General features: G+C 35.3%; 1 protein-coding gene across 1 annotated transcript; it reads right to left on the bottom strand.

Annotated features, from left to right (window-relative positions):
* Positions 1-553: 553 nt before the first annotated feature.
* LOC116010313 (probable cyclic nucleotide-gated ion channel 20, chloroplastic) lies at positions 554-7,307 on the bottom strand. The gene is made up of 13 exons (XM_031249664.1): positions 7,036-7,307; positions 5,534-6,055; positions 5,228-5,419; positions 5,023-5,121; positions 4,487-4,624; positions 3,744-3,989; positions 3,379-3,645; positions 2,728-2,873; positions 2,422-2,499; positions 2,191-2,320; positions 1,605-1,851; positions 993-1,155; positions 554-872 (listed from the first exon to the last, which is right to left on the bottom strand). Exons 2-13 carry the CDS (start codon positions 6,038-6,040, stop codon positions 728-730), a joined length of 2,358 nt encoding a protein of 785 aa, XP_031105524.1. The 5' UTR covers positions 6,041-6,055; positions 7,036-7,307; the 3' UTR covers positions 554-727.
* Positions 7,308-17,625: the final 10,318 nt, after the last annotated feature.

Below are 17,625 nucleotides of genomic sequence, written 5' to 3'. Positions count from 1 at the left end.
CTTGAGTTACAATGTAGTATTTAGTAGTGAATATGATAGTTGAAGGAGGACCCCTCTATTTATACTAATGAGGTTGGCTAAGTCATTTAATGCTCCAACTCCTCCAAGTACCAATTACTTGACATGGCGTGCTCCCGTTGGTCTAGTTCATCAGCCGCCCTCCAACTGTGTGTAGGTTGACTACCTTAGGCAACAGATCCATCATTCATGCACGTCGTCAGCCGCCCCTCCTGCAAGGGCTAGTAGGTCTTCTTTAATTTACTTGTAGTCCATGCTAGACTCTCCAATCCTCTAAGCCGAGCACGAATTGAAATTGGCCGACCAGGCGAAGTACTTGACCAGATGGTCTCGGGGCAGGTGATTCCACAAGCAATCCCAGAGCCTATTTATTACCCATCAAATATAGAAACTCATATTTTATCTATTTGGACGGAAGTTTAAACTTTTACATGAATTTAAGGTTTTGACTTTTAATCATAACCATTTGATCGTTTATTTTTTATGGCTAAAATGTGTCTTTAATTTATATGTGAGAGGGTATTCAGTATTCTCATGGCTAAGATTTGCAAAATCTAGATCCCAACTCATAGAAATAATGTATTACATGCACACTAATTCGGTCTATATTGGATGACAAATATAATGCCTGTGGGAGAACACAAACTAGAAGCTGACGACAAAATTTTACAAACTATAATGTTACATACACAACAAAAACATTTACAGTCTACAAGTTGATGAACAGATTTTCGTCTCTAAGAAGAGAATGTTGTGGGCTGGCGCCATCTGCACGACTTTGACGCTTCTTCCTATATCTCCATGCAACTTGAATGCACCTTGCTGCACGACCTCTCCAATAAGGAGATGCATACCTGCATATATATTATATAAGACAACACATTTTAAGTAAATGGGATTATCATTAATAAGGAAACCTTAATATCTAATATATTTTAAAAGATGGAGCTCATCCAAGAATAGATATATAATACCTTATGGCACCTTGAACCCGCGGGCTCCTCAAAAATCTTGCAAACAGAGAAGTGACTTCTTCAATATCTGCTGCCCGCAATATAAATGCTTCGACGTTGGTTAGGCACTCGACACCCCGATTACTAAGCAGCCTGTGTCCTGGAATTCTGATCTTTCTTCTATCTGGTGTATGAAACACAAATTTAAGAATGAAACAATTCAGTGTTACACAGTTTACATTCTTGTCTTGTCATGTCTGTCATTGTTGTATATATTCTACCTAATTAAGTAGTGTTCTGTTGGAATAATGTTTAGGTTGTCCCTAAATCGAGTTAAGTAGTTAGGTTGCCTAAAATCAAGTTTAGGAAATTCAATTATGAAGTTGAAGTTCAAGTAGCAGTGTTAAGATTAAGCGCTTAACACTACACCAAAAGTTCGAAGGAAGGCACAACTTTATTTCCTTATTTACTGCCACCACATTTTCGAGAGGCAGGGTGCTAGACTTGGCCCTTCATAGGCCTCTGCCCAACAATCCTTTAGCCACCAATTGCTGGATTTGCCATTCACCGGCCTCTGCCCGACAAGTAGTTCCTTAATTGATAGAATATAAGTTGTTGAACAGATTTATGTACCTTTATTTACAGAAGAATGCTCTAGGCACCATGAGAGTAGTTCTTCCCCACAAGCATCCCCTTCAGACAATATGGTCGCATTTCCATCCTCTCCGGTGCTTTCCATGTTTCCCCGGATGATGAAAACCATCTTGTCGATGAGACCACCTTGGTACAAAACTCTGCTTCCTTTTATATATGTCTTTTGTCTTAATCTTTCACAAATGGCATCTAAGATTGGCTCATCTAGCATTGCAAAAATGTGGACCTGCCCCCGGGCATATATATCAACACATACATATAGTAAGGAATTGAAGCCATATATATATTACCGTTCAACAATAGATCATTACCGTTAGCACACACTTCAACTTAGCATCTTAAATCAATCTAAACTATTAAATTATTAAATGGATGCACAAGATCTGATCTCGCGATCTTACCTAAACAAGTGATCATGATCCTAACTCTATATATATATAAAGTTTGCATGATTGATTTCAAATGATGAATTAAGTATTCTTCACAAGGAAAGCAATGACCCTCAAGAAGAGATCGAGAATAATGACAATTAAGGAAAATGTACTATTAACTCGATCAAACTCACCTTCTTGACAAATCTAAACAGATGCCTTCTTATATCTCTTTGGATGTCTTCAGGTAGATTCTCTAACAGCCTTTCTTCATTGACCCCTCTTGTAGCTGCCCAAGTATAGCGTTCAGCTTGTCGAACTCGCCTACAAGGAATTGAACGAAAATGATGCTATATACATACATGCATTTTTAAATGAAGCAGGCCAATAATTAATTTAAGAAAACCAGCCTAAAAGGTACCTACCTTCTTAAATCATCTGACAAGCGCCGATGGCTCATCCACTGCTCAACATCACGACGCCTCAGTGACATTTCCAACTGCCTGTATTAGACAATGCAGGGTGCAACCGTAACATAATGCTTCTTTTGCTTGAAAACATTCTTGCATAATAAAATATTTTCCAAAAAACAAGGAAGCTAAGCACCAGTATATGATTCTGTATTTTATTTGCTCTCATGATTTAAAAAAAAAGATTAAAAAATTGGGTTTTCTAAATCTATCCCTATATTTTGTTAAGCAGCCCATAACAGAAGTAACAGATAGATTTACCTGCGACCAAGCGACTGTAGAAAGTTTTGCATGTTTCCAATGAGTAGAGCAAAAAGTAGAAGACCCAATCCAATAATGCCCATAGTGAAAAGAACTTCCCACTCAAAATAACTTGGAACTTGATTCCCAGCAAGTGTACTTATTTGCTAACCACCAACAAATAATAATAATAATAATATAAGATGGAAATAATTTGCAGCAAAATAAAAGTAAATTTATAATGCAATTAAAGAAATGAAAAGTGAGATTGAGTGCCTATAAGTAAAATCGACAATGAAATGTGAAAACTATCTTGTTAGGCGGAGGCCGGTAAGGGCCAAGTCCATCAATTAGTAGCTAGGGGATTGTTGGGCAAAGGCCGATGAAAGAGCCAAGTCTAGCACCCTGTCTCTCGAAATTGTGATGGCAGTCAGGAAATAAAGTTGCACCTTCGCTACTAGTTATAGCTTTTGGCGTAGTGGCAAGCGTTTGATTTTAACATTTGGTATCAGAGCCAGATCACGGAACTACGCAGTTAAAACTGGTGTAGGAGAGGGAATTGTTGGGCGGAGGCCAGTAAAGGACCAAGTCCATCAATTGGTGGCCTCTCAAAATTGTGATGGGCGGTCTATAAGAAAATAAAATTGCGCCTTTGCTACTAGCTGTAAATACCTGAAAGCCCCAAAACAACGAGTAAACGTATCTCGTAACAATACTATGCTTTGTGGTGAGATTGACTGCCTGGCCATATATTCCATAATAACCATCCTTGTAATCCTTGTCAAAGCAAGCAGTTGCATTTACATTTCTTGTCCAGTTAGACCATGATGAATAATTTGAGAATTCTCGGGCGGAGTAACTATGCCCACAGTCAATGAAGCGCCGGCAGTATTCTATATGCGAATCATGACACGCATCACGAAGACATTGGTTCACCCTCTGGAGCAGGAAAAAGAAAAATTAGTGCAGATTGAGTTTATTAAGTCATATACGCCACCAAAATCTACAAATATATATCTCCATTAGTTCGTTCTTACCTGTAAGCCAAAAAGGTACCAACATGACCCAACGACATGGCCAGCCAACACAAAAGTTAGAAGATTTATCACAAAGTTAGCCCATGCTGACTCGAAAATGAAGCCACTTGAAGACTGCCCCGCGATCAAAGGCAGAAACCGAAACAATCTAGGCACATATTGAACCAAAATTGCTGCTCGCAAAAGGTTTTTTGCAAAATTTGCACCAGACCTCATTGATCTAGGTAAAATCAACAATATAATGATCTGCAGATGTGAAATACGCACACAAACTTAGTAGTTAACAGAAATCCATGCTATGCTTAGCTTTACCATGAAATAAGTTAAAGACCCAAGGTCGATCAAAAGGATACTAATTGCGTATATTTAATTTTAGTATAACTAAACTAAAATAAGATCGAAACTACAATCCTGTATTTATCGTGATCCATAATGCAATTACAACATGTTACTAGTAGTATATAATAGAGTAATGTTATCTACATATATAATGCATTTTGATACAAGTTCAAATGCACATAACTCACATTATCAAGTACTGTCTGAATGGGAAATTCGACAAGATGGCTAAGGTAGTCGAAGGCCGGGACAAGAACTAGATCTATATATATATATATATATTCGGTAAAAACAAATAGCATATATCTAGAGCCCATCATATTTTATGATTTAAGAAAAGTAGAAAAAGAGAACATATGGCACACAAATAGAAGTTTATAAGTGGAATGGAACTGGGGGTTTACCTGAGGAAATGGCAATATAATAAAGAAATCAATAACAAAATATCCTTTAAGGTAATGGAGAGCGATTTTCTTGGGGTGATCAACTAAATCACCTGCTCCGACAACCCTGGATTCAGGATTAACATAAGCCAACCTGAACTGCAAATTAAAATTGATAGGGTAATAATTAGCACAATAATCAAGCCAACTGATCGAAAGTGTCCAATGTAATCTGAAGTACGTACTAATGAAGACACGAATACCAGTCAAGTCCAAAAGAATCTGTTTCGCATGCATAATTGGAAGAAGGTTTTGTGAAATTTTACTTTTTAAAATTTTTGTGATAACTAACTGGGATGGAAGAAGAAAATTGCTAACATAACATTTCTAACTAAATTAACCAAAAATTAAAGGACCTATACATTATGCACTTATACAACAGCCAATACTCTGACCAGAAAAAAGAAGCAGGTAGCAACATTGTAATAGCAATATATGTGTGTGTGTGTGTGCGTGTGTAAAATGCATCTTAGTGCACGAGGAGAATAGTTACGTACCTGAAGAAGCATGTTTATTAAGTGTATGAAATCAGTCAAGCTCCTTAAAATCACAATTGTGGTTGTCAGGGGCCAGTTTAGTACTATGCATTTGTTATCCTAGAACCAAAAGGAGAAATTAAAGGCAATTCTAAATGCAATAGGCATGTGATTAAATCAGTTGAAGTCTAAGAGATATCTAAGACAAGCACAATTAAGTCGGTACCTTATTCACAGTCAGCAAAAACAAGAACAAGGGATCTATGAAAACTGCAAATAAGCATGAGATGGCAAAGAATTTGTTCCACCATTGCACCACCTTAGTATGTGGATTCATGACACCTGGAATGCGTGAAGACAAAAAAGAACAAATTTTCTTCGCACAACCTTTTGCGTCTCCATATATCATATTATGGAACTGCACAGTCACATTAGATTCAACATTAGAGCACTTTAGGTAGCATGGGCCAGGCAAACTCTCCCGGCCAGCTGGAGAGTGGATAAAAACGACCATTTACATAAAGCAGAATACCTTGTGATCATATATCTCTGATGGTTTTGACTTTTTCTTCTGCGCATTTAAGATGTCTATGGCTGGGCATGTCGTGCAGTATGGATCATTGCACATTCCCAGCTGCCCAGATCTTAAGAGATGTTCATTTTTCCCGAAATAGTCATCATTGGCCCAACCATTTGATTCCCTCCCAGCCACAGAAGGATATTTTTCCATTGTTAGTCCAGTTGACTTGCGTCCTAAAGTTACTTGAGATGGTCTAAGGTTGCTCTCAGGCTTGTGGCCACCATACAAGGGCCCACTCATCTGTACAAAAGGAGTCCGCCTTTCATTTCTCAGGGGACCAGTAAATCCAAGAAGAGCATTTTCAGTATAATATGACTCCATGGAGTTCGCTGGAATAGACATTGATGCACTCCTTGCCCTAGAGGAAAACCTTCGATGATATCCATGTTCATCACTTTCATCAGTCTGTGAATCTGTGGCTGATAACATTGGTACTACATCTTTCTCAGAAGCAGCCATTTCTAAATAGTTGAGCTGCAAAATGTTTTAAAATATTGGGGAAGGAAAAAAAACAAAAAGAGTTTAGAATTTGTTGAGATTAAGTCGTTTATCACTACGCCAAAAGCTATAGCTAATAGCGAAGGCCCAACAATCCCCAAGCCACCAATTGCTGGACTTGGCCCGTTACCAGCTAGTAGCGAGGCATAACTTTATTTTATTTCCTTATAGACTGCCATCACATTTCTGGACTTGGCTCTTCACCGGCCTCAACCCAGCAATTCCCTAGCCACCAATTGCTGGACTTGGCCTGTTACCCGCCTCCGCCCAACAGAAAGGCTCATGAGCTCACAAAATTCAGCATCAAAACAACATTATGACAATGAGTTTGAAGCACAGAGTACTAATCTAATAGCAGCAACAAAACTAGGATTTTGAGTCCCCCTGGATAAGGTATTAAGGTGTAGACAGCATTCCTATCTCTCCTCTTACCCACAATCTTGATTTTATGTCAAATTAACACAAAAAATTTGCATATTTAAAAAAAAAAAAAAGTTTACCATAATTAGTAGAACTGTAAAAGTCAACTACCAATTCACCCTGGCCTTAAAATAATTTCAATTTTCAATCATTAAACCCCTCATAAAAAAACATCAATTTCTCCCTCACAGACTGACTCTCTGCAGCTCTCAATCGAGCATGATTCTGACTTGATGATAGCCAGAAGAGACAACAAAAATTTCAAATTCCAATCTTAACCTCAACAGGTACAGAAACCTTATAAGCAACCCGTAGGGCAATTCATATACAGTGTACTGAAGAAATGATCAAAATCCCTCAACTACAATAACAAACAGAAGAAAAATACTAAAAGAACAAAAACAAAAAAAAACATTAACTTACTTGATCACTCATCATAATTCCAAAGATACACAAAATTAAAGTGTAAAGTTGTAAACTTTAATCATTTTTCAAGAAAAAAACAAAGTGTAGAGTAGAGTGTGAGGTAAAAGAACCTATGTTGCAGTAGAGGTATGAGCGGAAGTCGCCTTCAGCATTCGGACAAAAAGGTGAGAGAAAACAATGGTAATAGAACGAGCAGTAGAGAAGTGGTTGAGAATCTTAAAGGCTGATCGAGTTAGAAATGAAAGGCTTAAGAAGAAGAGTTGGCCATAACTCAGTGAGAAAGGGAATGTACAGAGAAACTTAACCGCAAATACCAAGACAGAGGTAGCGAAGACTTTGAGGGGAGAGATGAGCAGAGCAGAGCTGACTCCTTCAAACAAGAGTAGAACATTAATTTTAGATTTGAGTAATTAGTTGCCACTTATTGAGCGATGTTGGTGAAAGTAATTTTAGATGTTTGGTTGACAGATTTTTAGAACATTAATTTTAATTACTTTATTAATTGTAAAATTTATTTTTTAATAAAATAAGGATTTCATTTTTCGTCATCCTCTTCTTCTCAATCATTAATAATCATTCTTATTCTACCAAACTACCAAACATGTAAAATACTTTTATTAAAATCTATTATTATTACTAAGTATTTGATATCCATCCCGATTCTGATTCTCATGTGCGAACCAAACACATTTTCAATTTCATACAGAGTATTTCTTAAAAATGTAGTGCTAGTATTAGAATATAAGATAATAAAATTGTGTCTTCATTATGATCAACTAAAGGTGACAAGTGCTTGGAGGGAAATTGTTTGGCAGACGGTAGTAAAATGCCAAGTTCAGCAATTGGTGGCTAGAAGTATTGTTGGGTGGAGATAGGTGAAAAGCCTCTGAAAAAATGTAGTGGTTGTACAAGGGAATAAAGTTGGCCTTAACTATGAGCTATACCGTTTGCATTGTGGTAAGCTCAAGTTCGAGTCCCAACAAACGTAAAAAATTGTGCAGTTAAGGCTGATAGTGTTAGAAGGAAAATTGTTAGGCAGACTGGCGGAGGATGGTAAAATGCCAAGTTCAGTAATTGGTGACTATAGATATTATTGGGCGAAAGTAAAGTCAAGTCCAGCATTTTGCTTATTAAAAATGTGATGACTATATAAAAAAAATAAAGTTGCGTTTTTATTGTAAGTTATAATTTTTAACGTAATAGTAAGTCCATGATCCTAACATTAATTAATACTACCTCCGTCCCATTTTGTTTGTCTGATTCGGTTAACGAGGTTGAAAAATGTAATGCGCAGCACACAGAGATGTTAAAACAATAGTTGTAACACAAGAGACTTGATAACGCAGTTTGGGAAAAACCCTATTCTGCGAGGCACTTCTCAGTCTTGAGAATTTGCCTAAATCCACTAAAAGCTTAATATTCAAAGTACATAGTTTTGGGACCAGAAATTACACAATAGATTGATCTTCTCCTATCTAATCTATTGTAACCTAAACACATGTACTACTTTCTAGGGGAATTTAGAATCCTCTCGAACTCTCTTATGCCTCACAATATTAGCTAGGGAATTCGTGAATGGTGTAATGGTGAGAGGTCCTTTAAATAGCCAACTAATAAGAACCAAAACAGTATTGGTGTTATTCCTAGTTTGTTTGGGATTTGATTTCTAATCTTGGTGTACTCCTTTTTCTGACTTGAATTGGAATTTCTTTTTGCCAAAAAATTGTGATCAACCTTTTGATTCAACATTCTCCCCCTTTGTCAAATTTTTGGCAAAAACCTTGATTTCTCCCCCTTAGTTGATTCTCCTGTATTTCCTCTTTTGGTCCTTAATCTTCTGTTTGAGTCTTTGTGACTTCAGGTCAATATGGTAGTTTTTGAGAGAAAGAGGAAATGATTATAGTAGTACCAATTAGTGAGTAGATTCATCAGCATCAGATTTCATCATCAACAGATCTTCAGTAGATCAACAAAAAAATTTCATCATCAATAGTTCTTCAGTAGATCAAAAAGAGTCAGAATTGAATTTGTTTCGATTTCATCATCAACAGATCTTCAGTAGATCAACAAAAAATTTCATCATCAATAGTTCTTCAGTAGATCAACAAAAAGAGTCAGAATTGAATTTGTTTCTCCCCTTTTTTTGCTCAAAATTTTCTGAAGATGTTGAAACAGAAGTTTCAACATTTCTTTCTGGAGTCTTTTCTTCTTCTTGCCTTTCTTCTCCTTGATTTTCTTCTTGACTGTTTGTTGCTACTGTGTCTTTTGTTAGTGCTTTCACCCACTGCCTTACCTCTGATTTTTCTTCTTTGAGTTCCAATTGCCTTGTGGAGATCCAACTTTCTTCTTGTTCAATTTCTATAAGTTTTTTCTGGAAGTACTTGAGGAGTGTTGTCTCGTCAGTTGGATATTCCTTAGGGGTGGTTGTTTTCAGGTCATTTTGATGAGTTCCCCGTCTCAGTTTAACTGATATGGAGAGTAACTTCACTGAAACTGTGGGTTTTTGGAGTTTGAACTTCTCTCACGTAGACTTTTCCATACATGGGATCACTCGGTGTTGTTGTCCCGGTGCCTAAGTTGTTGTAAAATTCATAGATGACATTCTCTTCATAAGGTTCAATATTTGTGACTATCCCAAGCATTTGACTGTTGAGTATGGCTTCTGAGATTTGTTCATTGTCTTCCAACTTTTCTAGCACTAGTATTTTCTGATTTATGATTTTCCTTGCTAAGATGTTGTCCCACTTGGTGGCATTTTGTTTGGTCAGGAATTTCTTACTGTGAGGTTTTGGAAAACATGATGGACTGTCCTGTACATCACTGTCTTCAACTACTACCCTTTTTCCCTTTTCTTTGGTTGTGAGTTTTTCTTGATGCTGTTTTCTCACGTGTTCTTGGACCCGCATAGTCAAATATTTCTTCAGTTTCTCCTTCTTTTTCCTCACTATTCCAGCTCTTTTCTTTTCTTTTCTTTTATCCTTTTTTTGAACTATATTTGGCATAAGCCAATTTCGGATCTCAACTTTGTGAATATGTTTCCATGGGATTGGCTTGATATCTGGCACATATCCCTACTCCAAAACTTAAATCTGGTCTGCTGGCTGTTAAATAGAGTAGGCCACATATCATGCTTCGATACAAAGTGTGTTCCACCTGTTTTCCTTCTGGATCTTTAGAGATCCTCTCTGTTGTTGGAACAGGTGTTTTAACAGCTTTGCTTTCTGTTTGAGTAGGTCTAAAGAGGTCCATGTGGAGAAGTTCCATAATCTTTGAAGTATGAACTCCTAGTGTTCTTTTATGGCTACTTCTTGTCATTTTGTTTTCAAGACACGCATCACATTTTCTATTTTCATCAATGTCCAGTTTTGGAACACCTCGGTATGCCCCCCTTTGTAGTCCATCTTTCATATCATGAAAATTTATATGCCCCATACGTTGATGCCACTGAAGTGTTTGATTGATAGTGACTTGGTTGCAGGTTAAATGACTATCCCATGTATAGCATTTATCTGATGACCTTTTTCCCATCATGACGCATTCATGTCCTTGGTTGTACACTTTGCAATTTTCTTTTGAGAATTCTACCCTTAGTTTATCTTCACACAGCTGACTTATACTAATAAGGTTTGCTTTTAAGCCTTGTACCAAGAAGACTCTTGGTAATCTGGGTAGACCATGGACATTTAGTGTTCCGCTAGCAATGATTTGCCCCCTTTCTCCATCTCCAAAGGTTACATGTCCTTCACTTTTGTAATGAATGTCCTCTAGATTGTTTGGGTTTCCGGTCATGTGTCTTGAACACCCACTGTCAAAGTACCAAACACTTGTTTCTTTACTGATTTTTGAAGTATAAGCTGCGACTGGTGTTTGATTTTTTCTGACCCAGACTCTTTGGGCTGGTTTTTGTTCTTGCTTTGCCCAGATTCTGTTATGGAGATCATTTTGTCTTTTGTAGCAGTGTGCCTTGATGTGTCCCAATCTGTGACAGTAGTAACATCTGATTCTTCTACGGTGTTGAAAGTGATGTTGTAACACTTCTCTGTTTTCGACTACAGAATCTTTCCTTGTTGCTAAGTCTGGTTGTATTGCATTTTCAGTTAGTCTTCTTATTTCCTGTAGCAACTTGTCTTCCTCTTTTAGTGATTTCATTAACTTTTCTTGGGTTTCTTTGTGAAGAAGTATTTCCTTTTCCTTTTCACTTTTAAGGAAGTGATTTTCTTGCATGAGATTTAAGTTTACTTTGATGATTTCTTCCCACTTGGCGTGCAACTGTGTATAGGAGTTTAATAGATCTTGCATGTCCTCCTTTGATTCATCATCGCCTTCATGATTTGTGAAAAAGGCCACAAAATTTGTGTTGTTTTCTTCTTCACTATGTGAGTCATCACTCAAGGTTGTTACATATGTTTTGTTCTTCTTCCTTAGGTAATTTGGACATTCTGACTGAGTATGTCTATATCCCTTGCATTCATAGCACTGGATTCCATCTGGGTTTGGATTCCCTTTCTTTTTGGGATTGACGGATTGGTTTGGTGCAAATGATGGACTCTCTTGATTATTTGAGAAACTCTTGTTCTTATTTATGAATTTGTTAAATTTTTTGAGAACTCTGTTGAAGTTTTTTGTTAACAAATCAATATATTCTTCCATTTTTTCAGTATCTTCATCTGAGTTGGTGTCTTGTTTTGATTGAAAAGCTATTCCTTTGCCATTAGGCTTTTTGTTCTGCAACATCTCAAGCTCATATGTTTTAAGGTTTCCTATTAGATCACTTAGTTTGCAGGTATTGAGATCTTTGCTTTCTTGAATAGCTGTTACTTTCATCATAAATCTCTCTGGTAGTGATCGCAACACCTTTTTCACTAACCGATTTTCAGGAATGGGTTCTCCTAAGTTATAGGCTTCCCCAGCAATTTCGAGTATTCTTCCATTAAATTGTGTGATATCTTCTTCTTCCTCCATCTTTAGATTTTCAAACTGTGTTTGGACCATTTGTAGTTTTGATTGTTTGACTGTTGAGTTTCCTTCATGATGATCACACAATATATCCCATGCTGTTTTTGCTATGTTTGTGGCAGCGATCAATTTGAATGTTTCTTCACTTACGGCTCCGTAGATAGCATTCATAGCTTTTGAGTTATAGTCGAACTCTTTGAGTTCTTCTTCGCCCAATCAGCACGACCTTTTGCTTTGTTATTGTCATCAAGGGGATGTTTCCATTCGTTTTCAACAGCCCTTCACACTCTTTCTCCTTGGGCTAATATGTAGATTTTCATTCTAGCTTTCCAATAGGAGTAGTTTGTACTACTTAGGGCTGGTGGTCTGTTGTTTGATAGTCCTTCCCTGAGAAACTCCATTAGGATCCTGCTAATAACTTAAGCAGTTTGGCTCTGATACCAATTGAAAAATGTAATGCGCAGCACACAGAGATGTTAAAACAATAGTTGTAACACAAGAGACTTGATAACGCAGTTTGGGAAAAACCCTATTCTGCGAGGCACTTCTCAGTCTTGATAATTTGCCTAAATCCACTAAAAGCTTAATATTCAAAGTACATAGTTTTGGGACCAGAAATTACACAATAGATTGATCTTCTCCTATCTAATCTATTGTAACCTAAACACATGTACTACTTTCTAGGGGAATTTAGAATCCTCTCAAACTCTCTTATGCCTCACAATATTAGCTAGGGAATTCGTGAATGGTGTAATGGTGAGAGGTCCTTTAAATAGCCAACTAATCAGAACCAAAACAGTATTGGTGTTATTCCTAGTTTGTTTGGGATTTGATTTCTAATCTTGGTGTACTCCTTTTTCTGACTTGAATTGGAATTTCTTTTTGCCAAAAAATTGTGATCAACCTTTTGATTCAACAGAGGTTTGACTGAAGTTATTTTTAATTCAATTTTTTATAATATTAAATTTAATATTAATATATAAAATTTATATATTTAGAAACTACATTAAAAGTACTATTAAATACAAAAAATCAAATTTAAAAATAATTAAAAATTACTAAAAAAAAACAATAAAGAAAGAGTTGATTTGACCAATGAATAGTAAACAGGACAGGTAAAATGGGACAGAGGGAGTACAAAATTGGAGTGACTACTTAAGCTATGCTTAAAAAACGATTCACATCAACCGTATTTGTGTACAAGGTGGACGACAACTTCAAAGTATGACTTATCTGTGTACAATGTTACGATTACGATTACGTAAAGTGTAAACATGCACAACGTACTTATATTTAATATTTATATTCTTTTCCATAATTATTAGTGATGTTCACATGTGTTTTTTTTTAAAGTTAAATCTTGTTTTCTCTATACCGTATGCTATTTATATATTTAATTTATTACCATTACCACGAATTTGATACTCATTCCAATTTTGATTTTCATGTGCGAACCATGAGCTATACCTTTTGGCATTGGTTAACAGATCCGATATGTTGTCTTTTGACTTCACAAAGTCAACCGAGACAACACCAGTTCTGAGAAGTTGTTTAATGGTCAGTGGCGGAGCCAGAAAAAATTTACAGTGGGGGCGAAAAGTGAAACACTTAAGAATATAGGCATAAATATTGTTGGATATGGACGGAAAATATAACACATCAAAACTTCATAAAAATATTCATAACAATATATGAAACATAATTAATTTGATTAAATAATTCAAATAGAAAACACATTATAAATTACACATCTCATTATTAAATTTTTAAAAAAGCTTTTTAAATATATATATATATATATATATATATATATATATATATATATATATATATATATATATATATATATATAAAGCTTGGAATGAAAACAAGCTGCATAAAAAAGACTTGAAGAGGTCGACAAAGGAAGTTGAGCCTAACAGGATTCAAAACCTTCGCCCTTTTCTCAGTAAAATTACAGACAAACCAACTCAACCAACTAATCAATTGTTTATACATATTTGTTTTATTATACTTATATCTAAAGATGTACTATATATACATATATACATACAATGACTATATATAGGGTGGGGGTGAAGTGAGTGGGGGCAGCTGCCCCATACTGGCTCCGCCAGTGTTAATGGTATTATGTCTACACGTATATGTCGAGACTTACAATTATACACATGACTCTGTACTCTATCAATTGTGGCTTGACTATCAGAATGTACACATATTGGATCGGAGGTACATGTATTTCCTAACTAGGAATATCCTCAAGAAAATAGCGTAGCCATTCAGTCTCTTCACAACACTTATCTAAGGCTATCATCTCAGATTCCATAGTGGATCTGACAATCACAGTCTGTTTAGAGGATTTCCATGCAACAACTGCATTGGCTAGTGTAAACATGTAGTCACTCGTGGACTTAGAGTCCTTAATATCAGATATCCAATTAGCATCGAGAAATGTTAAACATAAAAGTTATGGAGAATTGTCTAAGTTTTCCATGGACTTTTAACTTCAATTGGACTTTGTATGAGGGAGATATTACCAAAATACTATCAATATGTTGCAAGGTCATGTTTCTGGACGCGTTGATATATATCTACCTTGCTTTGCCACCTTGGTTTCTCCCAAATATTTAAAAACTCAATCTAAACATGAAAGATATAGAGAATCGTCTACTATTTCAATTTACATATGAATCACCTTAATTATACTTCATATGAAAGAGAAATGACCAAAACTCTTTCAATTACCCCAATTGGACTCCGTAGGACATAGTTATGGTCAAGATGTTCCCAACTTGTCATAGAGTGTCATGCTTTATCAGTTTTGCTCAGAAGTTCTTGAAATCAAATGTTAACGAACTAGACACCAAATTTTATGGAGGTGAAAAAGAAATAGCCCAAATTTAGCACACTTTCTACAACAAAAAGACTTGATGACAACAAGACATTCAAGTAAGTAGCAAAACTTCGATAAGTAGAAGCTTATAATAGTAAAGGATGATAAGCACTAAAACTATCTTAAGCCTTTTATCCATTCATGTTTTTAGTGGGACTTGAACCCCACATGATGGAGGCAACAAGGTAGACGACAAACCACTACACTAAGTCCCAGTAACAGTTGTATATTTTATTTATTTATTATTATTAATACCTTATATATTCTGTTTTTTTTTCCACATTTTTCTCATTTTGATATTAAAGATGATGAAAAAAGACAAAAAAAATGTATTTATTAATATGTATTTTTTTTATACTTGTATTATTTTTCAAGTTAAAAAATGAAATTATTTGAAATGCAATTGGATTTTTTTCTTAAATTTTAATCTACAAAGGTTAGTTATAAGTAACAATAATATTGAGTGGCATGAGCTAATGCATGCATGTTTGGATTAGGTCGGTGATATCTAAATTTTATTTTAAATATTTAAACTTTTGAGTGGTGAGTTTTAATTCCAAAACATTTATGGATGGCAATGGGTTGGATCAATCGTTATATCGTGGACCATGGTAGACATAATACACATAATCATTATCTAGAATACACAAAATGTTTGCCTAGAATACAAAGAATATTTGCCTAGATACACAGAATATTGACACAAAATATACAGAACTCATGCTCCAAACATTCGAATGCTCAAACACATCACAGCCTGCGTTAATAACATGAATACACAAAATATTGACACAAAATACACAGAACTCATCCTTCTAAACATTTGAATGCACAAACACATCACAGCATGTGTTACTAACATGAATACACAGAACGGTTGCCTAGAATACACAGAATGATTGTCTGGAATACCCAGAACGATTACCTAGAATACACAGAATATTAACATAAATACAGAGACCGGCCGAAACGGGAAACGTAATTTCCAAAAGAAGGGACGGTTAGTTTACAATGCTCAAAACGACGTCATTTACGTACGTGGTGAACATTGCTATGTGCACCGTGGTTCGCTGTATAATTTTCTGGGTTGGATAATATTAGCTAGTTACTCGAAATCTTTTTTAACCTTACTAATATGATGATGGGTTTGGGGTTGGTTTAGGTAATAATGAAACTCCCATACCCAATACTCAATATCTGTTAGCGCGTCTTTTTTTTTTTTTAAACAAAAATATATTAAATGGACTGTTGGATGATTTCGAGTACCTTACATGTAGTGTCAAATGAATTTTGTACAAATATGTTCAATATCCATTAAATTCAGGTTTGGGATAGGTTTTGGCAGTTTAAATGTATTCATGTTCGAATTTAGAAAATGGCTAAACAAGTAGGTATTGTACCTATTGTCATCCCAACTAATATTTGTTTGTACTCTATTTCAAGTTAATATTTGTTCTATCCTTCTATATTTGTTGCAGCTCAAAGAATCAATATCCCACCACTGGAGTTTGGTCCTGTGACCTTTCCTCAAAAAAGTGCCCCAAATGTACTATCTGAGCACAAGGTGCTTGGTCCAAAAGGGGTGGTTGAATGGATGAATAACTACTCTTGTACTTGGAGGTTACAAGTTTGATTCTTGCTAACAATCTCTCAATTGAGTCCGCATGACCTTCTTAGTGTAATTTAGTGAATTTACATCTCATGTACATGTGGGTTATTACATAGGAGCAAATTTACCATTGCACATCCTCGAGTGTAGTGGCTGCAAGTTTCCTTCGTCACCCAAAAATAATATATAATTCAAAGTGTAGGTAAGTATATTACATTGAGATAAGTAGATGAAAATAGAGTAGATAAATGTTGGTTGGTAAAGTTACAAAAAATGACATTAAATATAGTTATAGTGGTGAGTATATAGATAGTAGGAACAATGGTGGTGATGAAACTTGAAAGGATAATTAGATTAGAGGTAATGCACTGGTAGTAAGTGGTGGTAGGGATGTATTGATAGGTGAGTGTGTATAGTGGATGTTAAGAGTAGATATGTAAGTGAATGTGAAGTTAATAGGTATTGATAACTGTAATCACAGATGAACTTACTTATAGCATAGGCATTCACTTTACATTATGGACTCTGATCTAAAAATTATGTATCTAAATGTCATTTTGGAACAAAATTCACAATACAATGTGGATTCTGATTCATGATATAATTTGTCAGGAAATTGTGTGTGTTTTTGTATTTGAAAATATTAAGAAAATTAAAAAAAAAAAGGTGTTTTCTAAATCTTTTGTTAAGTTGGAAAAAATGTTTTCTGAATGTAAAAATGTAAAACAGTGTTATAAACATATGCTTTATTTTCATTTAAAAAAAAAGAAAAGAAAAAAGAAAAAAGAAGAGAAAAATATGGTTCAAAGTATGTACTTTTATATCTTGGAGTTATGGGGTATAGAGGTTTTTATCCTTCAATTATTAGGCCCATTTGATTCGCGGAAAATATTTTAGAGGGAATGAAATTGAAATTTCATAGAAAAATAATTACTCTGAAGATGAACTTCATTGTTTGGTTTGTAGAAGAAAAAATTATTAAGAATATTGATTACATTGTTTGGTTGGATTTGGAATTGTAAAGAATAACAAGTATAAAGACTTATATGTCCCTACAAAATAATAAATGTAATAATAATCAAAGAAAGAACCATAAGGATAAAATTGTCAAGCCACCTCATTTTTTCTTCCCAACTCCAATGGAAAACAAAATTCCATGTCCTACAAGGATTTTGTTTTCCTCAAGGAGGTGTTTGGTTGGATGAAAAATATTTTTCAAGGAAAATGTTTTCCTAAAAGTTA

The sequence above is a fragment of the Ipomoea triloba genome, chromosome 2 (genome assembly GCF_003576645.1).
Source record: "Ipomoea triloba cultivar NCNSP0323 chromosome 2, ASM357664v1".
In the NCBI taxonomy this organism is placed as follows: Eukaryota; Viridiplantae; Streptophyta; class Magnoliopsida; order Solanales; family Convolvulaceae; genus Ipomoea; species Ipomoea triloba.
Note: the sequence above shows the minus strand (reverse complement) of the source record. Positions and strands in the feature narration are given on the sequence as shown.